The 23,413-nt window shown below is 40.0% G+C and overlaps 1 protein-coding gene and 1 pseudogene across 1 annotated transcript in view; one reads left to right on the top strand and one right to left on the bottom strand.

The window, feature by feature from the left end:
• Window positions 1-23,413, top strand: part of IPO11 (importin 11) — a 185,194-nt gene that overhangs the window by 80,602 nt on the left and 81,179 nt on the right. The window contains exons 21-24 of the mRNA XM_056112106.1: window positions 3,303-3,418; window positions 8,246-8,322; window positions 10,153-10,232; window positions 10,806-10,886. Of these exons, the coding sequence (XP_055968081.1) occupies window positions 3,303-3,418; window positions 8,246-8,322; window positions 10,153-10,232; window positions 10,806-10,886 (354 nt within the window). The remainder of the gene's footprint in view (window positions 1-3,302; window positions 3,419-8,245; window positions 8,323-10,152; window positions 10,233-10,805; window positions 10,887-23,413) is intronic.
• Window positions 16,536-17,339, bottom strand: LOC130021361 (60S ribosomal protein L5-like; annotated as a pseudogene).

Here is a 23,413-nt window from a genome sequence, read left to right as displayed (position 1 = left end):
CATTTTGAGCTTGAAAAATGAATTTGCTTTGCTTTGTTTTGGGGCTACACCCAGCTGTGCTCATAATCTGACTCCCAGCTCTGTGTTTAGGGATCACTCCTGGTAGGCCTTGAGTGCCAGGGATCTGACCCAAGTTAGCCACATGCAGGGCAAGCACCCTACCTGCCTACTATCAGATTCCAGTTTCAGTTTTTCTTATGTTGTCTCTGTACTTTTGGTTTTAGGTCTTTAAAAACATTTTTTTGGTGGATTCAAGGAAGAGTAGTAAATGCAGTGTGTTACATCTGTCAGCTCTTTGGATGTTAGCATAGTGATTTGTGTGAGTTATTTGATATATCTGGGGCATAGAGTATAGAGCTTGTGTCTAGAGGCCTAGTCTGTAAGACAAAAAGAACATCCTTTGAAGTTCAGACTAAAAAATGTTACTTTTATTTAAAAGAGATGGTCAGAGCACCAGTGAGAACTCTGGTTTGGTGTGGGGTAAAACCAAGGTTGGTAGAAAGAGAAAATGAGAACCCTGAGTCTAAAGCCATGGAAGGAAGGGAAAAAATTTAAAACTGCTACAGAGAGAATTAAATATTATTTAAACTTGGGAGGAGGGTATGATTAAAAAAAAAAAGGAAACCAGGGAGTTGCTGTGATATAATTTATTGCTAGATAATCTTCAAGTCATATGAATTTAGGAAATGCTGGAAAATAAAATTTTAGGGGGAGCACAGTGAGTTAAATGAGTTTGAGATGCCTTCTGTTTGATATGTTCTAGAATTCTTAGAAGTGTCTGTAGTTCAGGGGTTAGCATTGGAGATAATAAATTTGAACATATTTAACATGGGCATGTAATGTGAATAAAAAGAGAGCCACAGCCCGGATCCCAAGAAAAGCGTATTTCAGAGAATGCAGTCATTTCTTCTCCCACATATACAGTTAGTTGTTTGGTATCGTACAAGAAGATCACTTGTACTATACCAGATTTCACCAGATTTCCCCATATGCCTTGAATGTATTAATAAATTTAGTATTACAGTATGACCCCTGTGATGTAAACATTTCCTAACAGTTTTTATAGTAATGTGAACTTTGCGATTTCTATTGTATAGCAATACTATACAATTGAACTGAAAGAATGTTCAAATTTACTAAATGTTGTATGTCTTGAATTGGATACATTCTTTACAGGGCTAAATTGCAGAATGAATCATACAAGACTTTGAACAAAAGTCTAATATTAAACTAATTCTTTATTGCTAAGTCTAGTATATTGTGTAGTGGGATGTGTACTAAGCAAGTAGATTTTAATTTTCTTTATGGTTTTTAGGCCACAAACCCGATTGTGCTGGGGATGGCGGGGATCATATGGTGCCAGAGATCAGTCTGGGAGTCCCCTTGCACTGTGTGTGGACCAGTCTTTTTTGAGCCATCTCTTTCTCTCGCTCTTTTTTAAAATTTATTTATTTATTTTGATTTTTTTGTTTTTGGGTCACACTCAGCAATGTACAGGGGTTACTCCTGGCTTATGCACTCAGTAATTACTCCTGGCAATGCTCGGGGACCATATGGGATATTGGGAATCGAACCCGGGCCGGCCACGTGCAAGGCAAACGCCCTACCCGCTGTGCTATCGCTCCAGCCCCAAGCCATCTCATTTTTAAGGAAATTTTAGTCTACTTAGTAATCAGTAGGACTTTGCTTATTTTTCCTAATGCTCTTCCTTTTTGTTTCTTTCAATATGAGCTGTAAAGAGTAATATTTAACTGAATTTAAAGGTCTAATATGCATTAAGTGTGATAGTCTTACAGTTTTCTTCCTTTGGAAAAATCTTTAATAAGATCGTTCAGTTGAATTTTAGTTATAGTTATAGAGAGGATCATGTTAATGGATAATCTTTATGGATTTCCACTGAAGTATCTATGGCCCACTGATAGAACTATGTGTAGTCAAAGGACTCTGTGTGTGTCTGTGTGTCCGTGTGTATGCGTGTATATGCATGCATGCATGCGCGCACTTGGGCTTATTCCTGACTGCACTCAAGGATCACTCTGTGGGTCTTGGGGGACATATAGCATTGTGGGCCAAAACTGGGTTGACCATGTGCAAAACAAGCTCCCTACTGCTGTACTGTTTCTCCAGTCTCATATACATGTGTGTTTTCTGACATTATAATTTCCCACTAACTTTATTGACATTTTGAATTATTTCCTAACTGATTAGACATTTGATAATTTATTAGTTTCCTTTTTGTGTGTCAATTCTAGAGATTACTATGAAAATGAACATTTTCTTCTTTTTTTTCTTTCTATTTATATTTAAGTGATACACTGAGACAACTTCCATAAGATAGTAATTATGCAAACTAGAACTTTAGATAAAATCCCTCTTCCTTTATCTTTGTCTTCTTTACTCATTTAAAAACGTAGCAAAACTTTATTTAAAAACATCACGCATTTTAAAAATGATTACAGATAGGTTAAAAAAAAACTGCTTTTATTCCATTGACATCGTCCTTTTCTTCTCATATTTAAAGTGGTTTAAATACTTTTCTCTGTTACCTTCTAAGAAATCCTTCTATGCATATACCTGTATATGCAAGTAAGTAGATACTGACATTTCTGTAGCACGGGAAGTTTTTTTACACTGCTAAATCTAATGCATAATTAATTTTGAGAATGTCTTTATTCCATGGCTGATTTTTAAATGGATACTCAGTATTGTAGAATATGGGTATACTATGATTTATTTTATTGGTGAACACTTAGGTGGGCTCATTTAAAACTAATGGGTAAGATAATTTGAAATACTCATGGTTAGAAGGATAGTGTAGGGGCATACCTGCATGTTTGCAGCCCCATTTTGATCCCTTGAACACAGGCATCCCTGGAGGCCCCTGAGCACCACATGCTCCACTCCTTGCATTACTAAGACTTTCTGGGATCTTGGTCTCCTGAATACTCATAGGAGAAGTCCCCTCAGCTGTCCCCAAAACAAGTGAAAATATCATTACTCCTCAGTAGTCCAAGAGAGGCAAATAACTATTTGTGTTGAAGCATTTCCTGAAACGAACAGAGGGATGTGTAGCCTCGGCCTGTCTAGTTTGCCACTGTTAAGCAGTTGCACGATACTTTTTTGCTACCTGTTCTCCAGTTATAAACAGACATTCATCATGCGTAATGATTAGGTCATCCTTAAAAGAAATCTGATTTATTTTTCGTAAGTTGCTTTAGGACTTTTTACATGATAGGTGACTTTCTGGTGAGGGGTGGGACCTTAGAGTGTCTTATGTTAAGTTTTATTTATACTTCCCATAGGGATTAGGAGCAGACAGCAAGAACCTGTATCCTTTCCTGCTCCCAGTTATTCAACTGAGTACAGATGTTTCCCAGCCTCCACATGTTTATCTTCTGGAAGATGGTTTAGAATTATGGTAAGAGGAACAATTTAATACCATGGATCTTATCCTCCCGCCTCCCTGGCCTTCCCCTTCTTACATTCCAATAAATCAGAGGACATGCAACAAGGGCTTGAAATTTCACCGTTTATGAAAAGGAGCATAAAATCTGCTTCCCTGAACTGAGTAATATCTTTTCTGGATAGCTCTAACTCAGTGTAGACTTACGAGCAGTCAGTGTTAAAAGGAAAATATAAACTTTAAATTAGCAGCATTTTATCCTCAGGAATTTGAAATATTCAGTGGGAATCTTTATAACTTTTCAAAACTAAAAATTGACTTAAAGTTTTCAGTATTTAAATTAGATGTTTTGAAGGACATTGCATTTTTAACTTCTTACCACATACTAAATACTGAGATTAAAATACCCCAGCACCTGCCCTGTCACAGATGCGAGGCAGGGTGGGGGGATGAGGTGGGGGTGGGGGGAGGCACACTGGGATCATTGGTGGTGGGGGATGGGCACTGGTGGAGGGATGGGTACTCCATCATTGTATGACTGGAACGTAGCCATGAAAGTTTGTAAGTCTGTAACTACACCTCGTGGGGATCCATTACAAAAAAATAAATTAAAAAAAAAAGACAAAAAAAAAAAAGACTCAGAGGAGATAAGCCCAAATTGAAAAAGTTGTTCTGGAACTCTGGCTGATTTCTAAAATGCTTTCCAGATTTGAAATTAATTCAAATAGATCAGTTTTTAAGTTTAGCAAGGGTCATAAAAAAAAAGTATTTGCAATAAATGGCAATGAAGTAAGAGCTATAATATTAAAAAAAAAAACCTCAGCACCAAATGCTTGATTTAATATTTTTAATATTTTACTCAGTAATACGTAGTATTACACTGCGTATTAGGAGTCCTGCACTGCACTGTCCTCCCTTGTTTGTCGATTTGCTCGAGCGAGCACCAGTAACATCTCATAACAAATTGTGACACTTGTTGTTACTGTTTTTTTGGCATATTGAATACATCGCAGGTAGCTTGCCAGGCTTTGTCATGTGAGTGAGATACTCTTGGTAGCTTGCTGGGCTGCTCGAGAGGGTTGGAGGAATTGAACCCTGGTCAGCTGCGTGCAAGGCAACAACTTACCCTCTGTGCTATCGCTCCAGTGTTAAGCGATACATCGTGTTAAGAAGGAAAAAAAGAAATGAGTGTTTTATGGCAGCTGAATACACATGAACATTAGAATATCCCTTTGCTCCATTGAGCTTATCATATATTAGTAGCAGTTTTTTATAGTGCTTACTAAAACTTTTTATTTAAGATGTAGTTTATGATGTAGGAAAGGCTTGAAAGCCCAGTGTATAAATGGTCAGAATTCAAATAACAGTGTGTAGGAATCAGTCAGAGAAAGTAATGTACGTCTCCTCTTTCACTCTTCCCTTTCGCATCTTTTTCCCCTCCTCTCCATCATTCTTCACTTCTTTCTCCTTCCCTTTTCTTGGTTCCAGGCTCCTCTTCCTCCCTTTTTTCCTTTCTTTTTTTCCTCCCTCTCCTTTTTGTTTAGGTATCTGGGAATAATATGTTTTTTGATTCTTAGAAATTGTCTTTGGTGCAAAATACACCTATAGGCCCTCATTCCTGGCTCTGTGCTCAAGGATCACTCAGGGAGGGGGTGGCAGGGATTGAACCCAGGTTGGCTGCATATATGGCAAACATACTAACCACTGTAGATTCTCTCCATCTCTGGATATTCTGTCTTTATCAGTAGTACATTGCAAACAGTTTCCCAGTATGTGAATGTTTTTGACCTCTTGAGTCATCTTTTAATATAGAGTAATTTTTAATTTTATTGTTCTTATATTGAACTTTCTTTAACCTGAAGCCATAAAAGTGTTCTCATGTTATCTTAGAATATTTTTCAGTCCTAGAATTTTATCTGTATTTAGCATGTGGTGGAGGGTCTGTGTCACACACCAAACTTCTCTCTTTAGTCATCTTGGTGTCGCATCTCTAGCCTGACATGAGGAGGTCTGTTTCTGATACTTTAAACTTTCGTGGTATGACAGTGGTTTTCTAGTTAGTTGTATTAAAAAACAAGTATCCTCACACTTTTTAAGGTTTTTAAATTTTCAACACTGTGGTTTACAGAGTTGTTTATTATACAGTAGTTTCAGGCATTCAGTGTTCCAACACTAATCCCACCAACAGTTTGACTTTCCCTCCACTACTGTATCCAGTTTTCTAACCTGTCTTCCAAGCCTTCCCCCATGGCAGGCATAAAGTAATTTATTTTATGTTGCTTGTTACAATGAAATGGCAAGTAGAATCATCAAGAAAATAGTCCGGTAAGTTTGTGAAAAATTGTTATTTTTCTTGCTTATTAATGGGCTATGAAAACCGTTTTCTGAGGATTTCCTGGGCTGTTTGTTGCGAGTTGAGCCTCCTGTGTTACTGTTTCTGCTTACTGAGCTATGTTGGCCTCTATGCTACTTTCCTGTGTAATTTGCTGTGCTCCTACTGGGTTGTCAGTATTGTGGAATTTGGGGGTGCCGAGCACAGCTGACTCCAGGAGCTTCAGGATCTGTATAACTGAGAGTTTCGTTGGCATAGTGTCTCTTCAGAGATCAGTTGTGAGGCAGTGAAGTTTGCTATGTGTCTGGCACCAGTCGTGGGGTGTGAACGTGGCTGCTGGAGCTTGGACAGGTGGGGATTCGGCCCATCGTGTTCTCGAAGGCACCCAAGTTTTTGTACCTGTGAAGTACACAAACACATCTCTTCTGAGATAAGTTGTGAAGCTGTGAAGTTGGGCTGCATAAATGTGGCAACAGCTGTAACCTTTTTGTTTTATTCTTGTTTTGTTTTGTTTTATTGAGAAATTTCTTATCTGTTCTTCTCATTTGCTATCCAAATCTTTCTAGAATGAGCTTCATTTGTTTACAAGGGAAAAACCTTTTATGAATTCGGAATTGTTTTTTGATTTTCTGTAACAATATAGTGAGAATTAATGTCTTCATGATGGTAGATATTTGTATGACTAATAGTATTCAGTTAGATATTGATGAATATTGGTGTATAGACATTAAATTGATCTTTTCAATAATTGGCCCTTGAGCAACATGGATTTTAGCTGCATCGTTCCATTGTATGTGAATTTTTGATAAATAGATGATGAAAACTTCAGTTATATATAAAGGTAAAGGCCCTCCCGTTGATCGTAGATTTGCTCGAGCGGGCCCAGTAACGTCTCCATTGGAGACTTTGTTGTTACTGTGTTTGGCATATCGAATACTCTCGGTAGCTTGCCGGGCTCTCCGAGAGGGGCGGAGGAATCGAACTCGGGTCGTCCATGTTGGCCGCTTGTAAAGCGAACACCCTACCGCTGTGCTATCACTCCAGCCCAGTTATATGTATTCTGTTATATATGACAATCCTGCAATATATATTCATAATAATCCTGCAATATATATATATTTTCTTGTCCTTCTCATTTTCTTAAGAGCATTTTCTTTTCACTCGCAGACTTAATTGTAAGAAGATAATATTGCAAACATACAAACCTGTGATGATGCACTAGTTACTGGTGATTCTTGCTGTAAACATTGTTAATAGTTGAGTTTTGAGGGAGTCAAGTTAGATGTTGATTTTTCTGATGCACTCAAGTATTCATTCTTCTAACCCCTCGTTGTTCAAGACTCAGCCTGACTTTGATATCTTCAGCAAGCTTGTGGAACTTTCTGAGTAATTTGTTTAACTTGGGAATTCTTTATCTCATTTTCCTTTTAGTCATACCTTTTGTGAATAAAGACTAACTTTTATTCTCCTTCTTTTCAGATTTCTGTTACCTTAGTTGTCTCATCATGTGAGAAACTCTGATTGATGAGTAGGTGTAAAGATAGACTGGGGTAATAGATGTTCTTTGATGTTTGTTTCTCCGGAGAAAGGTTTCAACATATTATTTGGGATGTTAATTATATCTTTATGTTATATTTCTCTTGATTTTTGGGCCACAGCTGGCAGAGCTCTATCACCCCTGGGAGTACTGGGGACCACATGTGCTGGGGATTCAAGGCAGTGCCTTACCCTTTTTACTAGCTCTCTGGCTCCAAGGAAGTTTAATTTTATGTACAATTAGATAAGAGTTTCGGTAATGACTATTACAGTTTGAGAAATTCCTGTTTTCCAGTAGCTATTTTGAATCTTGTTTCCACCTTTTACTTCTTAGGGATGTCGTCGGTTGTCTCGAGCAGGCCCCAGTAACGTCTCATTCATCCTAGACCTGAGATTATATTCAAGGCTCTTTAGGAGAATGAGACCCATCATTGTTACTGGTATTTGGCATATTGGGTACGCCACGGGGAGTTTGCCAGACTCTGCCCTGTGGGCAGGCTACATTCGATAGCCTGCAAGTTTGTCCAAAGTAGGAATGAGACAATAAGATGTCATAAAAAAAAGTTCTGATAAGATGTCGCGGCCGCGGCCGCGCGGTTCCGGGATGTATTGGGAGGTTTATCAGAGGAATACTTCTGTGATAAACTACACCCAATTTATATTTTATTTCTATCTTATAATTATCATTTATTTTTTCATTTGTTTGGGTTCTGAGCTGTGTGTGGTAGTTGTGGGATTACTCTTGGCTTTGTGATTGCAATGCTTGGGGAACTATATAGTACTGGGGATCAAATCTAGACCTCCAGTATGCAAAACACATGCTTAGTCATTGAGCTGTCTCTTTGACCCTGTTTTGGATTTCCAGTACCCTGAGATTGACTTGTAATTGGCATTTGTTTATATTTATTTTTTTTGTCTGTTTATAGTTTTAATGGGCATGGAAAGTGACTTAATCATCTGGTTTTTCTTTTTAGGTTAGTGACTTTGGAAAATAGCTCATGTATTACACCAGAACTGCTTCGTTTATTTCAGAATATGTCACCACTTCTTGGTATGTATAATGGCATAACATTTTTGAATGTAGCCATAGTTGATGGCAGTATTTGCTGACTAAATTTTGCCTCCTATTTTTGTTGAAGTCACTGATATTCAGCCCAAAACTTGAATAACATTTTAATCATTTGTAGATTTTTTTGTTTTTGTTTGGGGGTGGGGCATACATGACAATGCTCAGGGTCACTCCTGGCTGCGTTCAGGATCACTCCTAGGGTGCTCAGGAAACTATATGAAATGCCAGGAATCAAACCTGGGTCAACCCTGTACAAGTCAAGTGCCTTACCAGCTATAGTGTCTTACCCCTGTAGCTTTTTCTTTTTAGAATCTTAAACTTTTTAGAACCATTTCTGCTTTTAAAATATTTTTAACAATTAATACTAAAGTATTACCTACAAACATAAGTATTGTTTTGGGAAAATAAAGACAGAGCTTTCAATTTATCTGGTAGATTTTTTTGTTGCATATCAGGTCCAAAAGTTGTAGAACCAAACAAAAAGAGAAAAGATTGAAAAAAAAAGTATTTAAAGGACTATGTAAGACTACTGTATACCATGTATACCATGATTTTGTTCATATTTTTTTCCTCTTTTTGGGGGGGGGGGTGTGTGTGTGTGGTTTGGGGCCACACCTGGCAGTACTCAGGGTTAATCTTGGCTCTGCACTCAGGAATCACTCCTAGCAGTGCTCCAGCAACCATAAGAGATTCCGGGGCTCGAGCCTGGATCAGCCCCATGCAAGGCAAGCACCTGCTCTACTCTTTCTCTGGTCCCTGTTCAGTTTCTTTTGCAAGTGATGCTGTGTTGTCAGTTGTTCACAGGTGTGCTGTATATATATTTTTATTAGCTAAGGAACTAACAAATTGGGACTATTATGTACAAGGAAATCACTTATTATTTGTTGAAGCTTATATGTGTGTCTGAGCAGTGAGATCATGGAGCCTAATGTTTTTAGAGCAACACTTTGACTACCAGGGATTAAGCCCAGCCTCCCATATGCCAAGCCTGTGCTTCATCCCTTCACCATCTCGCTGACTCATAAGTATGTTTTAAGGAAATTTTTGTTAGGGTTTATGTAGGGAACACATTTTGTTAGGTAGCCCAGAGATAGATACTTAGCAGTGTAATTTTTTGAAGTATGATTGGAACATTTTTCCATAGGTAGCACACTTATCTAGTGCAGAATAGCAGTCATTCAGTAAATAGTCATAAAGGAAACCCAATTAAGATAGATGTTAAAATGGGATGGTAAAATGATTCAATTTTGGTTTTTCATGCTACATTGGAACTTTAGTTTGAAATGTAAGAATGAGTCGTTTTTTTCTGAACGGACAAAAAGAATTTGGTATTTTCTGAATTGTTTGAACTAGTGGGAGGTGTGTGGGTAAGTATTAAGTAGCAGGCAATGTCAGGTTTTAATTAGTTCATTTACTAATAGTATAAAGCAGTAGTTTTCAACTGCCACTTAATTAATATGTGCTGTCTTCAGGTATAAAAAGGTTGAAAGGCACTAGTCTAAATAGCTCTCAGGGAAAAAAATGGAAACAAAGGGGTATGTAATTTTGCTTTATTATTTTTTTTCTTTTTCTTTTTGGGTCACACCTGGCGATTCACAGGGGTTACTCCTGGCTCTGCACTCAGGAGTTAGTCCTGGCAGTGCTGGAGGACCATACAGGATGCTGGGAATCAAACCCAGGTCGGTCACGTGCAAAGCCAACACCCTACCTGCTGTGCTATTGCTCCAGCCCTGCAATTTTGCTTTAAATAAAGATAGGACATTTAAACTAATTTGAGGTATACCAAAATATCTAAAACGTTTATTTTGACAGAACTTGCTTCAGAAAATCTAAGAACTTGCTTAAAGATCATCAATGGTTATATCTTTTTATCATCAACAGAATTTTTACAGGTATGTTATTTTTTGCATGTCATAAAATGTGTGTTTATTTTGCTTGTTTCCAATTTCAGATCAAACCTCAGAATTCAGAAGGTCAGTCTTTTTAAGGGTGAAAATCTTGGGAAACATTGTTCATTGCAAGGCAGATATGGTATAGGTCTGTGAATCAATTTATATGATGTAGAAAATATGTTATAAACAAATCTATCTATATAAAATTTGCAGTTGATTTTTTTTCCTAAGAATTGTTTTCTTAATTCTCTTTCTCTCCTGTTTTTTGTGTTTTATTTTTGGGCCACACTCCTAATGCTCAGGGATCACTCCTGGCTCTTCACTCAGGAATTACTCCTGATGATGCTTGGGAAAACAAATGTGATGCCCGGGATAGAACACTCTTGGCCACATATAAGGCAACCAAGCACCTTACCCATTGTGCTATGAATCCCATTCTGATAGTTTCTATAGAAACTCTGACTAGATTCTTAGTATAATTTTCAAGTAGATTTTGAGTTCCAGATGTGATTTTTATCTTCTTTTGATATTGCTGATATACTAATACACATATTTTGACTCATTAAATTTCAGACATATGCACTAGGTCTGTGCCAATCCTTTTGTGAACTTCTAAAGGAAATCACTACAGAAGGTCAAGTTCAAGTTCTTAAGGTACTATTACCTTTTTTGGTAATAAAATATTTTATTTAGAGAAATATAAGGGGTCAAAGAAGAGGGGAGAGGGTGGAGAGAGAGAGGAGAAGAGAGGAAAAAAGGGAAGAAAGGAAGAGAGAATGTGTTCAAGGAGAATCTACTCCAGAGAGAAGCCAAGATATTTTTAATGTTAAATGAACGTTGAATTTTGTTAATTTTGTCTATATTTTGTGAAATTAGACCTTCATTTCTATTTGATTGGAATGATTGTTAAAATAGGGGTGATTTGTTGTTGACTAATTCTAGAGTAGATCTAAATTCTTTTAGTTCTTTTAGTAGATTTCAATTTAATACCTCTGAACCATTTGTCTCTGATTTAAGTCACCATTTAGATATACTATTAATAGTAAGAGTTATACATTCATATATAAGAATATCACTGTATCACTGTCCTCCTGTTGGTCATTGATTTGCTCAAGCGGGCCCAGTAACGTCTCCATTGTGAGACTTCTTGTTACTGTGTTTGGCAAATCGAATACGTCACGGGGAGCTTGCCAGGCTTTGCTTTGTGGGTGAGATACTCTTGGTAGCTTGTCAGGCTCTTCGAGAGGGGCGGAGGAATTGAACCCGGGTTGGTTGGGTCGGCCGCGTGCAAGGCAAATGCTCTACCACTGTGCTATCACTCCAGCCCTATATAAGAATATATGTATAAATATTTGTTAAGTTATATTTTTACATTTATATGTGTATTTATACATGTATGTATGGACTTTGGGAAAAGGTGTATCTCTTAAGTGCATCTTTTTTTCTTTTTTAAAAAATTTATTTTTATTGAAGCACTGTAAATTATAAAATTATAAAGATATTTATGATTGAGCTTCAGATGTACAGTGTTTTAGTACCAATCATTTTATGAGTGTCTGCTGTCTTCCACCACTCTCCCCAAGTTTCCCCCCACACCCAGCCTGCCTGGGAAGGGGGCAGGCATTTTTCTTCCTGTTTCCCCCTTCTCCCCCCCAGAAATTTCCCCTCCCCCCAACACACACACACACACACACACACACACACACACACACACACACACACATGCACGCGTGCGCTCCAGTGTCTAGCTTCCTGCTGAAGACTAGTTCTCCTGCTCTTCAGTTCTATTGTCTTTGGGCATTTTGATATTTCCCTATGAAGTTTCTTTATATCCCACATATGAGAGAGACCATTCTGAGTCTCTTCCTCTTCCTCACTTTCCTTAACATAATGCTCTCCAGATCCACCCATGTAACAGCAAATTGCATGACTTCATCTTTTCTTCCAGCCAAGTAATATTCCACTCTGTATATGTGCCATAACTTCTTCATCCAGTCATTTGTTTTTGGACACTTGAGTTGTTTCCATATTTTTGCTATTTTGAATAGTGTTGCAATGAACATAGGGGTGTTGATATCATTTCTGCAATATGCTTTTGAGCCCTTGGGGCATATTCCCAGGAGTGGAATTGTGGGTCATTATCTCATGGTGTGTGTGTGTGTGTGTGTGTGTGTGTGTGTGTGTGTGTGTGTGTGTAAAATCTTATCACGCCGAAGGTTGTATGTTCACGGGCTCACTGGACGGCACTGTCTCACCGCCTGCGTTCGGTGCTCTTGAGCCGCTGTGTGTGGCCTGGATCAGAACGGCTGTTGGCCAAGGGCAGACGGAAGAAGAAACGAGGGCCAGCCTGGTCTATATCAATAGTAGTTTATTCCATTCCTCTTCACTCCTGTCTTTCTCTGCCTCCTTCTCTCCTGGGCCCCAATCTTGGAACCTCTCTCCTTCTGGCTCTGACTCTGGATCTCTGGAGCCAGAGCTCTCTCGCTTCTGACTCCCTTTCCGAGCTTACATCTTAGTTTATATAGCAGTCACATAAGGCGGTAACATAAAGGTGGGTTGAATACTGACGAATCAACAAAGAGAGGTAAGACCACTCCTCCAGGAGATTAACTCAAGGATAAAATCTCATCTACAGAGATTACTTCAGATTACTAGGAGATCTGCTCAAGGGTGGGATCCCAACAAGGGTGTGTTCTTCCCTCAGTTATTAATCTACTTAAATAGTTGTGATATATCTACTTCTAATATTTCTAGCAATGTCATTCTGTATGAGCACAGTAAGAGATATAAATTTAGTTTGGTTCTTCCTGAGAACATCTCACTATACATTCCGCAGTCCTCAAGCCAGGTTAATCTTCCTAGCTCCAGCAGGGTCCTAGTCTCGTTGTTACTTACTTTTGGATCATGACAGCATTTGTCCATGATCATGCCCTCAACTTACAGTTGAGTATCGTGGCTCTTTGGCCTGGCCCATTTCGATGCCAGGGTAGCTCACAGCTTTCCCTGGGTCCATTCAGTCCCTCGTCGGGACCCTGCTTTTGTGGTGCTAGGAACTAAGGGCAACTGAGTCAAGAAATCAGTTGCCCAGGAGTAAATATTGTTCAGAGTCAATCAACTCCCAAGTTACAAAGCATAATATTAACTGTCTTCCTGTGTCCACACAGAAAGGACATTGCTTACAATACAAGTTCAGTGTCCTTAGATGGCTGTGACCTGACAAACCTAAGCTACCTAAGGAAGGACAAAAGAGTGTTATCCTACATGTGTGTGTGTGAGAGAGAGAGAGGGAGGGAGGGAGGGAGGGAGGAAGGGAAGGAGGGAGGGAGGGAAAAGAATGGTAAGGTCCCTGATTTGCATGCAGCTGGCTGCAATTCAGCCCCCGGCATCACATCTGGTCTTCCAGGAGTAATTTCTGAGACACAGCCTGAGGTAAGCCCTTAGCACAGCCAGTTGTGGCCCCAAGGCAAAAACATTTTTCCCCCTAACTTTTGGGTTACGTTTTCATATTGCTGTAAGAACTGATTAGGATATCTTTTTTTTTTTTTGCTTTTTGGGTCACACCTGGCAATGCACAGGGGTTTCTCCTGGCTCTGAACTCGGGAATTACTCCTGGCGGTGCTCAGGGGACCCTATGGGATGCTGGGAATCGAACTTGTGTCGGCCGCGTGCAAGGCAAATGCTCTACCCACTGTGCTATCTCTCCAGCCCCAAGGATATCTATTTTAATTACAACAGTGTAGTATGTGTTGCAAGAAAATTGTAACATTGTTTATATTCTAAATAAAATAAAAGTATTTTGTTCTCTGCCAGTAGAGTCAAAATGTTTGTTCACAGAATACCAAGTGGGTAAAGGGTGTGGGGAAGACATAGTATTTTTTATTTGCCAATTCTTGCAACCTTCAAAGGAATTAATATTAAATATGCTGAAACAAAATTAGTGAGTTCAACATATTGGGAGGGTAGTTTGGTAATGGTCGGGTTAATGGTCAAGTCAACATTTAGTGACTTGAGTTGGAGAAAATATTTGAACATTATACATCCACTGAAGGTCTAATATCTAAGGTGTATAAGGAGTTAACCAAAAAAAACAAGCAATCAAAATGAAATAAACCTACCCCAAAATATTCATTTGTACAGTAGAGATGAATTGCTTATTGCCTCCCAGCCCCATCCCCCAAATAAAACACTATACACACACACACACACAGTGGAATACTACTCAGCTTTATGAAAAATTTCCAAGGAAAACATGCAGTTGGCTAATAAGCATATGAAAAATGCTCACCATTAGTTCTTCAAGAACTGCAGATCACAATGAACAGTTTGCATTTTTTTAGAAATAAGGTCTCATTTATATAGAAATAAGATCCGAAACAACAATGTTGGCAGACATTTGGCGAATTAAAGGCGTCCTTAGTCATTGTTGGTGGGAATGAAAATTAGTCCAGCCTCTTTGGAAATGAATACAGAGGTTGATTCATGATATTGACAGTACCTTTAACATTGGACCCCGTAGGTCTACCTTAAGTTCTCTTTCTGAAGAATATTAAAACACTGATTCAGAAAGATAATGTGAGTTCACTGCATCACACTGTGTTTACAATATATACATATGGAAGCAATCCTAATACCCAGTGACAGATAAGTGGATTAAGAAGTGGTTTATAGGGGCTGGAGCGATAGCACACTGGGTAGGGCATTTGCCTTGCATGTGGCCGACCCGGGTTCGATTCTCAGCGTCCCATATGGTCCCCTGTGTATCTCCGGGTGTGACCCAAAAAGGAAAAAAAAAGAAGTGGCTTATAGCTTTGCATATAGCAGACACATTTGATTCCTAGCATTACATGATCCCCTGAGTACTGCCAGGTGTGGCCTAAGGTTCTTGCCTCCCAGCCCCATCCCCCAAATAAAACACTACACACACACACAGTGGAATACTACTCAGCTTTATGAAAAGATGATATCTTGTCTTTTGCTTTGACATGGATCGAGCTGGTGGATGTCATGTTAAACAGTAAGGAAGAGAAAGATGAACACTGTATGATCTCACTTGATTGAGGTATAACAAAATAAGAGAAAAAATAAATCGATCGGCGTGGTTCTACTTGAGCACCCAGCATGTTCATCTGAGTCCTTTTTAGAGTGATGCATGAACTCTCTGAGCCAGGAATAAATTCTGAGTGTTGCCTGGTGTTGCGCCCCTAAAATAGTTGCGGATGGGGGATAAGAGTGGTGGAAGGAATTGTGCTGCTTTGGTTATAGGTCTGATTTAACAATTTACTTTTAAAAAGAAATATGAAAAAAGTACCCCTGAAATTCAGTGATGTAAGCCCAAGTTTGCCGCGATAAAGGAAGAAAAACAAATTGTAAGTTTCTGAGTGTCATATGCCAAATGATTAAAATGTTGTAAAGTGATAAGAAGCAGAATGGTGTATGAAGTTATCATTAAGAACAGTATTCTTTTACCAAGGGTCACCTAATTTTACTAAATGCCCTAACCTTGACGATTTAACAGAAATTTGTTACTATCTGTAGTAATTACAGATTTTCTCAGGTGTTTAGAGACAAGAAATATGAAATCAAGATGCTAGGAGGGCCATGTTCTCTCTCTTGACTCCAGGGAAGAATGTATGCTATGTCATTCTCTTAGTTTCTGGTGGTTACAGCCGTTGCCACATGATATTCTCTTCTGTTCTTTTCTATAAGGACTAGTCGTAGCAGATTAGAAGGCAGACATATGAACTTTATCTGTTTTTGGTGGAGATGGCCTCTAGGAAGAACCCCCTTCCAGCAATTCTTGGCCAACTGGTCTGTGATTCGATGCAGAAGCCTAAGACAGCTGAACCCTGTGGCTCTCTGGGGCTCAAAGGCTGCATTCGGTGGTGCCCACAGGACCATGTGGCGCTGGGAATCACACCGGATGAGGCCACATGTGGGGCCATGTGCTTCTAGCCCTCCTAAAAACTTCTTTTGCATTATACGAAGATCTCTCGGAATAAAGGTGTATTCCCAGGTAGCAGAGATGAGGACTTCAATATATTTTTCTGATACGTACTTCAACCCCTTAACAAGGACTTAATGTTAAAAAGTGAAATGATGGGCAAGAGAGATAGTAAAGTGGGAGAGTGCTTGCCTTGCCTGTGGCCAACCTGGGTACAATTAATGGCACCCCATATGGTCCCCCAAGCCCACCAGGAGTGATCCCTGAGCGCAAAGCCAGGAATAAGCCCTGAACACGCCCCCCTCCCCACTTGCCTCCCCTCAAAGAAACGTGGAATGAGAGATTTTCATTTATTTTTTGTTTTTGTCTTGGTTGATAGATTTGTTACTGTCTTTGCAAAATCTCCATTAAACAATCATGGTTGATTTTAGCTCTCAGCAGCCCGCTCCTGAGCTCTGAGAAAACTTGCTTTCTTCTTGGCTACCCGATCTTTCTTCTGGGCAAGAGACATTTTGGGACGGTTCCACCTCTTCTTGTTAACTTCTCTTTTAGGTTTCTTCTCATAAACAGGATTGGTTCGTATAGCCACATGAGCTTTCGTATACATATTCTCCATCATATCTGGAGTTATGTTCTTTATGTATTGAGAAAACTGTTTCTTGTAGGCATCTTCATCTTCCATTCGGTAATACATATACTCTGCGACGTTCTGCCCCATGATAGTGTTTCCGACGTACTTCAGCATTGAATTCCTTACTTTCCGAGTCATAGCCAGGGAATCGTTTGGTACTATGAGGAGTAGACAAGCCTCCATCCGCAGCTGCTTTCCAGGCCCCAAAAACTTTGTTTCCAGTAGTAGTTCTGGCAAGTCCTGCGTCCAAGTAGCAGGTGAAGGCACCAGGTTGTCCATCAATGCTTTCCACATTATATTCATCTCCAGTGACCTCCACTTGGCCTTTATAAATTCTGTCCATGCCAAATCTATTGAGGAGCCTGCGGGCCAGCAGCAGACCAGTACAATATGCTGCAGCGTAATTTGTCAAGCCAACCTTCACACCGTACTTTGGAAGATCATGAGCATATGCTGCACAAACTATTATATCTCCTTCTATATGAGCATAAGCAATCTGGCAAATGATGTCCCTGTTGGTGACATGACCAATCATTTTGTATTTTGGTGTATTTATTTTTATCCTGGATTACCTGGCATTTCTGAGCATAGTAATCAGTTTTGCCCTCTCACAAATCACAAATCATCCTGTTAATCGTCGATTGCCTCGAGCAGGCCCCAGTAACGTCTCCTTCATCCTAGCCCTGAGATTATATTCAAGGCTCTTTCTCCTAAAGAGCCCTCTCACGGGCTTCGAAATTTCACTTGGTATCTCTTGAAGTATGCCTTACTCTTGACAACTTTAACAAAACCCATCCTGCGGAACAGAGATGCCTGCCCACGGCTTGACATGGAACCACAGGACGAGCAGCCCTCTGGGAGGGAGAAAAGTGGAACGAGAGCTTTTTAATGTGGAGAGACAGTAAGCAGACTGATCTGAGTAGGGTGTTTTTGTTTGTTTGTTTGTTTGTTTGTTTTGGTAAAGGTCATCCAGAAATCTCCAAGTGGTACAAGGTTTAGAGACCTCTATTCTGGAGCTCATGTGAAAGAATTCACTTGGTAAAGAGATAGGAGTTGTTTTCTGAGTAGACGAATGGAAACTGAAAGCTATTCATATGTTAGGAAAAGACTAGGGTACTGGTATCTGACCTTGGTGGTGTCAGTCAGAAAGGAAGCAAGATTGCCAGAGCTGCCTAACTTCTGTCACTGAGAGAGAACAAGGCACATTGCTGGGTAACAGCTGCAGTCCTTCCTCCCTCCCTTCCCTGCGGTGACATTGTGGTGATCAGGGTTATATCCATACTTGGTTGTGGTACTTGCGTACTTCGTGGTGCTACTCCCCAGTGGTTACACACCAGATTATGGTAGTTGCATCTTCAGCCTAAGTGCTTTTCTCTTTTAAATCTTATTTTAGAAACTGTTTTACAATACTGCTATCATAGAGTTTCTTTCATAAGATCATCCCAGCACCAACCCTTCCACCAAAGTGCCTGTGTCTCTCCACTGCTGCCCCAGTATCTCCTGCACCCTCCTCGTAAGCTTCCTACTAAAGACCAGTTCTCAGTTCCTGTTGCCTTTGGGCATTTGTTATTCCCCTGCTGTTTTTCTTTATATCTGGTATCCGAGATAATTCTGTCTGTCTCCTCTCTTGTGACAAGTTTCACTTAGCATGGCACTCTCCAAATCCACCTGTGTAGCAGCAAATTGCATTATTTCATCTTTTCTTGTTGTTGAATGGTATTCCATTGTGTATATGTACCATAGTTTCTTCATCCAGTTAGCTCTTCTGGTCCACTGGTTATTTCCAGGTTTGGGCTATCGTAAAGAGTGCTGCAGTGAACATAGGAGCACGTGTCTTTTCTAAATAGTATTTTGGGATCCTCGGGGAATATGTCAAGCAGTGGAATTGCTGGGGCTAGAGAGATAGCACAGCAGGTGGGGTGTTTGCCTTGCACGCGGCCGACCCAGGTTCGATTCCTAGCATCCCATATGGTTCCCCGAGCACTGCCAGGAGTAACCCCTGAGTATCGCCGGGTGTGACCCAAAAAGCAAAAAAAAAAAAGTGGCATTGCTGAGTCATGAAAGCTCAATTCCTAGATTTTGAGAGTTTTGTGTTCCCAGAAGGCTGGAACAGTTGCATTTCTACTAGCAGCGAATGAGGGTCTCTTTTTTGCCCTCTCCCCTCCATGCTAACTGTGGTTGTTATGTTCTTTGTGGTGAGAGCCCACTTCACTAGTGTGAGGTAATATCTCATTGTTGTTTTGATTTGCATTTCCCTGATGATAAGTGATGGAGAGCTTTTTTTTCCGTTTATTTTTTGTCCATTTGTATGTCTTCTTTGAGAAAGTTTCAGTTTATCTTTTCTCCTCGTTTTTTGATGGGTTGTTTTTTCTTGTAGAGGTCTAACTTTGCTTTTCATATCTTGGATGTAACCTTTTGTCAGACGAATGATGGGCAAATATTCTCTTCAGTCTGTGGGAGTTTCCTTTTATTCTGATTCTTCTATCTTTTGTGATGCAGAAACTTTTTAGTAGTAGTAGTAGAAGGTTTTTAGTGGTAGTCTTTTCTTAGCTATGGATCCTTGAAGATGCCTCTAGATTCAGTGTCGCAAAGTGGTACTACCTCTGTTTTGCTTAGTGTAATTTATGGGTTCTGGTCTAATGTCGAGGTCTTTAATTCATTTTGATTTGCCTTTCGTGGTGGTGCCTTTGTTGTGCTCACACAGCCCATAGGAATTACTCTCCTCTCCACAGTACACATATACTTTTTTTCCTTTCTCATTTTTCAGTTGCAGTTCTCACTGAAGATTGTACCCTTTAGTTGCTGTGCTTGCGCACACCTTTCTAGAGTGTAGTTGGAAATTGCTTAGGGTGCCAGGGGGCGTAGGTGATAGAACTACTGTGTTTGAGCTCAGCGCATGTGGCAGCAATAGAAATTTAACTCCATGCTTAATTCTTGCAAGGAAGGTAGGTGCTTCAGTCACTGAGTCATCTCCTGGTCCACATCAACACGATATGCCGTTCCTGCCACCACTTAAACATTTTGGTTTATGAAGTCGTTCATGATCATGTTATAGGCATTCAATATTAGAACACAAATCCCACCACTATTGTCACCTTCCCTCCACCATTGTCTCCATTTCCCCAACCACCCCATAGCAGACCCACAGTAGTTTTTAGTGTATTCTTTGTTAAAACTTAATGGCTAGTGGAATAACAAAAAATCATTTTTGTGGAATAAAATTTGTGAAAAACTGTTGTGGCTCTCCATGGGGACTTTAAGTCTCAGTACTTATTTTTCTGAGGACAATGAATGATATTCCATACCTAAAATAAATTTTACTTTCTTATGATTAGAGTGATATTTAAGATTAATGTTATTGTATTAGAATATTTTCTTTAGACTTGACAAGAATCTTACAATTTAGAAACTACTTTGGTAGGAGTTGAAATAAAAAAGATTTTGGGTTGATTCTAATTTCCCAAGAAAGTCCATTTATCAGACTATGTACTTGCTTCAGTGTTCAGTGTACTCCAGTTTCTTCTTCTTTATTTTATTTTTGAAAAATAATGTTGCCAACTCAAAAGGATGAAATAGAGTAGAACCATGGCAGAAGTCTTTTGTTACACTTCATAGGTTCCTTATTTTCTTTTTTACAGTCGGGAATAAAAGCAAAGAAGCAGATTGTCTCTGAGGTAGTGACAGTCTGCACCTCCCCACCCCCACCCCACCTCCACCAGGGATAACTATACCAGATGTTGCTTAGGGCTTACTCCTGGCTCTGTACTCAGGGGTCGCCACTTTGTGGTGCTCAGTGACCTTATGGAGTGCTGGGGATTCAACCAGGTCTTCCAAGATGAGGCAAGCACCCTACCCAAGCTGTACCATTTGTTTAGCTTCTGTGGCTTATTAAGTCCTCGGATATTTGAGACCTTATCTACTGCTACTTGTCTGTCACTTCAGAGTATTCTCCTAGTTCAAAAACTTTCAAGTAGTGTTAGACGTTTTGTTTACAAAAATGCTTATATGAACTTGTCCTGCACTTAAGCCCTTACTAAACGGGTGTGGCTGTATATAATTACATTGAGGAACTTCATCTGTCTAGAAGACTAGTAGCTGCTTTAGTGATAATTGTTTCTGAGTGGAATTGTGGTGATGTGCCCTGCCCGCTTTTTGGGTCACGCCCAGGGATGCACTCCTAACAAGCAGGAGTGACCCCAGCAGCGCTTGGAAAACCTAGTAGTGTCAGGAATTAAACCAGGATTGGCTGCATGCAAGGTATCTTACCTCCTGTACTATCTGTCATTGGGACTTTGATAGCGAGTGAATTGAATCTGTGTGATTCTTTGGGTAGAATGGTCATTGTAACATTACATCTTCTAATCCATGTCTTTTCATTTCTTTGTGTCCTGTTTCCTTTAATAATGACTTTACCTTGTGTAGTACAGGTTGTTTGCCTCTTTTATTCAGTTTTAGGTACATATTTACTTTGGGGGGACTCTGAAGCAGTGCTTAGGAAGCATGGGGCTCACCCAGCAGCTCTCATTCAAGTGGGTTAGCAGCACAGTCAGACCTGGTGGTGCTGACATACCTGGGCCACTGCTTGTGTGCTGGCTGCCTCCAGGACCACTACCAGAGGTGTTGGGGCTCCTCGGGGTTGCAACTGATGATGCTAGGGGCACCATGTGGGTGCTGGGAATTGAACCTAGTCTGGGGCATGCTAGGCATGCATGGGATTCCGTCCTGTCTCCTTCATTGTTTTTGATGGGATTGTTTTCTTTTTTTTTTAATTTTAATTTTTTTGCTTTTTGGGTCACACCCGGTGATGCACAGGGGCTACTCCTGGCTCTGTACTCAGGAGTCACTACTGGCAGTGCTAAGGGGACCATATGGGATGCTGGGAATCGAACCCGGGTTGGCCTTGTGCAAGGCAAATGCCCTGCCCACTGTGCTATCGCTCCAGCCCCCCGTTTAATGGTTTTGACCAGAACTTCAGTCCTATTTCGCCCATACTGCCTTATAAATACTGTGTGCTAACAAGTTCCTTCAGTCCTATTTTGAATCGTGCCACTGGAACTTCTACAGCCCTATTTTTGAGTTACAGTGTTAAGAATGGACATCTTTGTCTTTGCTTGATTTTAGAGAAAAGTGTCTCAGATTTTCTCCAGAGTATGGTGTGGTTTTGTTGTGTATAGTCTTTTCTGCGTTGGAGTATGTTACTTTAGTCCACATTTTGCAGAGTTTTTGTCACACTTAGATACTGAATCTTGTCCAGAGCTTCTTTGTGTCTAGAGATACTATTCACATGATTTTTACTTTTTTATTTTGTTGATGTATTACATTAATTGATTTGTATGTGTTGAATTTCTGGAATAAATCCAGTTTGGTTGTAATACATACTTTTAAATACATTGTTGACTTTGTTTTACTACGGTTTTATTGCAGATTTTTGTTTTTATAGCCATCAGGAAACTTTTATAGGCCTTTTATGATGTCTCTGCTTTTAGTATCAAGATATGTTAATCGTATAAAAAGTGTTTAGAAAGAATTCCCCTTTTTTCATCCTTTTGAAAGAGATTGATAAAGGTAATAGATCATCTTTGGAGTTTTTGTAGAACTTACTAATAGTCTCAAGGGGACAGAGAGTACAGCAAGTAGTACACTTGCCCTTCAGGTGTGCTTCAGGGCTCTGCACTCAGGAATTACTCCTGGCGGTGCTCGGGAGAACCACATGGGATGCTGGGAATTGAACCCGGGTCGGCTGCGTGCAAGGCAAACGCGCTACCGGCTGTGCTATCGCTCCATCCCCATTTGGCCCAGTCTTAAGGGTCTGAGTGTTCAGGCTCCGGCCCTGCGTTGCAGTGCTGTGCAGGCCTGGTGGTACTGGTGGTCACTAAAGCCACAGTTGGGACACAGTTTGTGCAGTACCAGAATTGAACTTGGGATCTACCACATACATGCCTGGCATCTGCCTAAAGTAGCCCTGTTTTAATTTCTTAGCTTGTGATTAATCTGTTCAGTTTTTGTTTCATTCTAATTGAATCTTGAGAGGCTGACCATCAGGAAATCCATAATTTTTATGTTAAAGATCACACAGAGTTCCGCTAAAAATGACATCTGGAACATACAAATGACAGTCGTCTGTGCATTTGGAATCCTGTTCTCCGCTTGACCTACACCTTGCTTTGCGCACACAGTTCAGCTGCTTGAACTTGCTTTGTGCACACAGTACAAATATACCTTTTGGTATAAGATGAGCATATCACATAAGCAGTTATGCTACGTGATTTTTAATAATCTGTAACAATAATAATAATCGTGTCTTATTTGAAGTCCTCTGTTATAATTGGTACACTCCAAATGAAAAAGAGGTTGTTGTTTATTTTTGCAAGCCCAAGAAAACGTTAGAATTCAAACTATTTTTTCCCTGTTCTTCTGCAATATTATTAGTCACGGTCCTCCTGTTGTTCATCAATTTGCTCGAGTGGGCCTAGTAACGTCTCCATCATGAGACTTGTTGTTACTGTGTCTGGCATATCGAATACGTCACGGGGAGCTTGCCAGGCTCTGCCATACGGGCGAAATACTCTCGGTAGCTTGCTGGGCTCTTGGAGAGGGGTGGAGGAATCG

Source organism: Sorex fumeus, unplaced genomic scaffold (assembly GCF_029834395.1).
Source record: "Sorex fumeus unplaced genomic scaffold, SorFum_2.1 ptg000015l, whole genome shotgun sequence".
Classification (NCBI taxonomy): domain Eukaryota; kingdom Metazoa; phylum Chordata; class Mammalia; order Eulipotyphla; family Soricidae; genus Sorex; species Sorex fumeus.
This window is presented reverse-complemented; position numbering and strand designations above follow the sequence as displayed.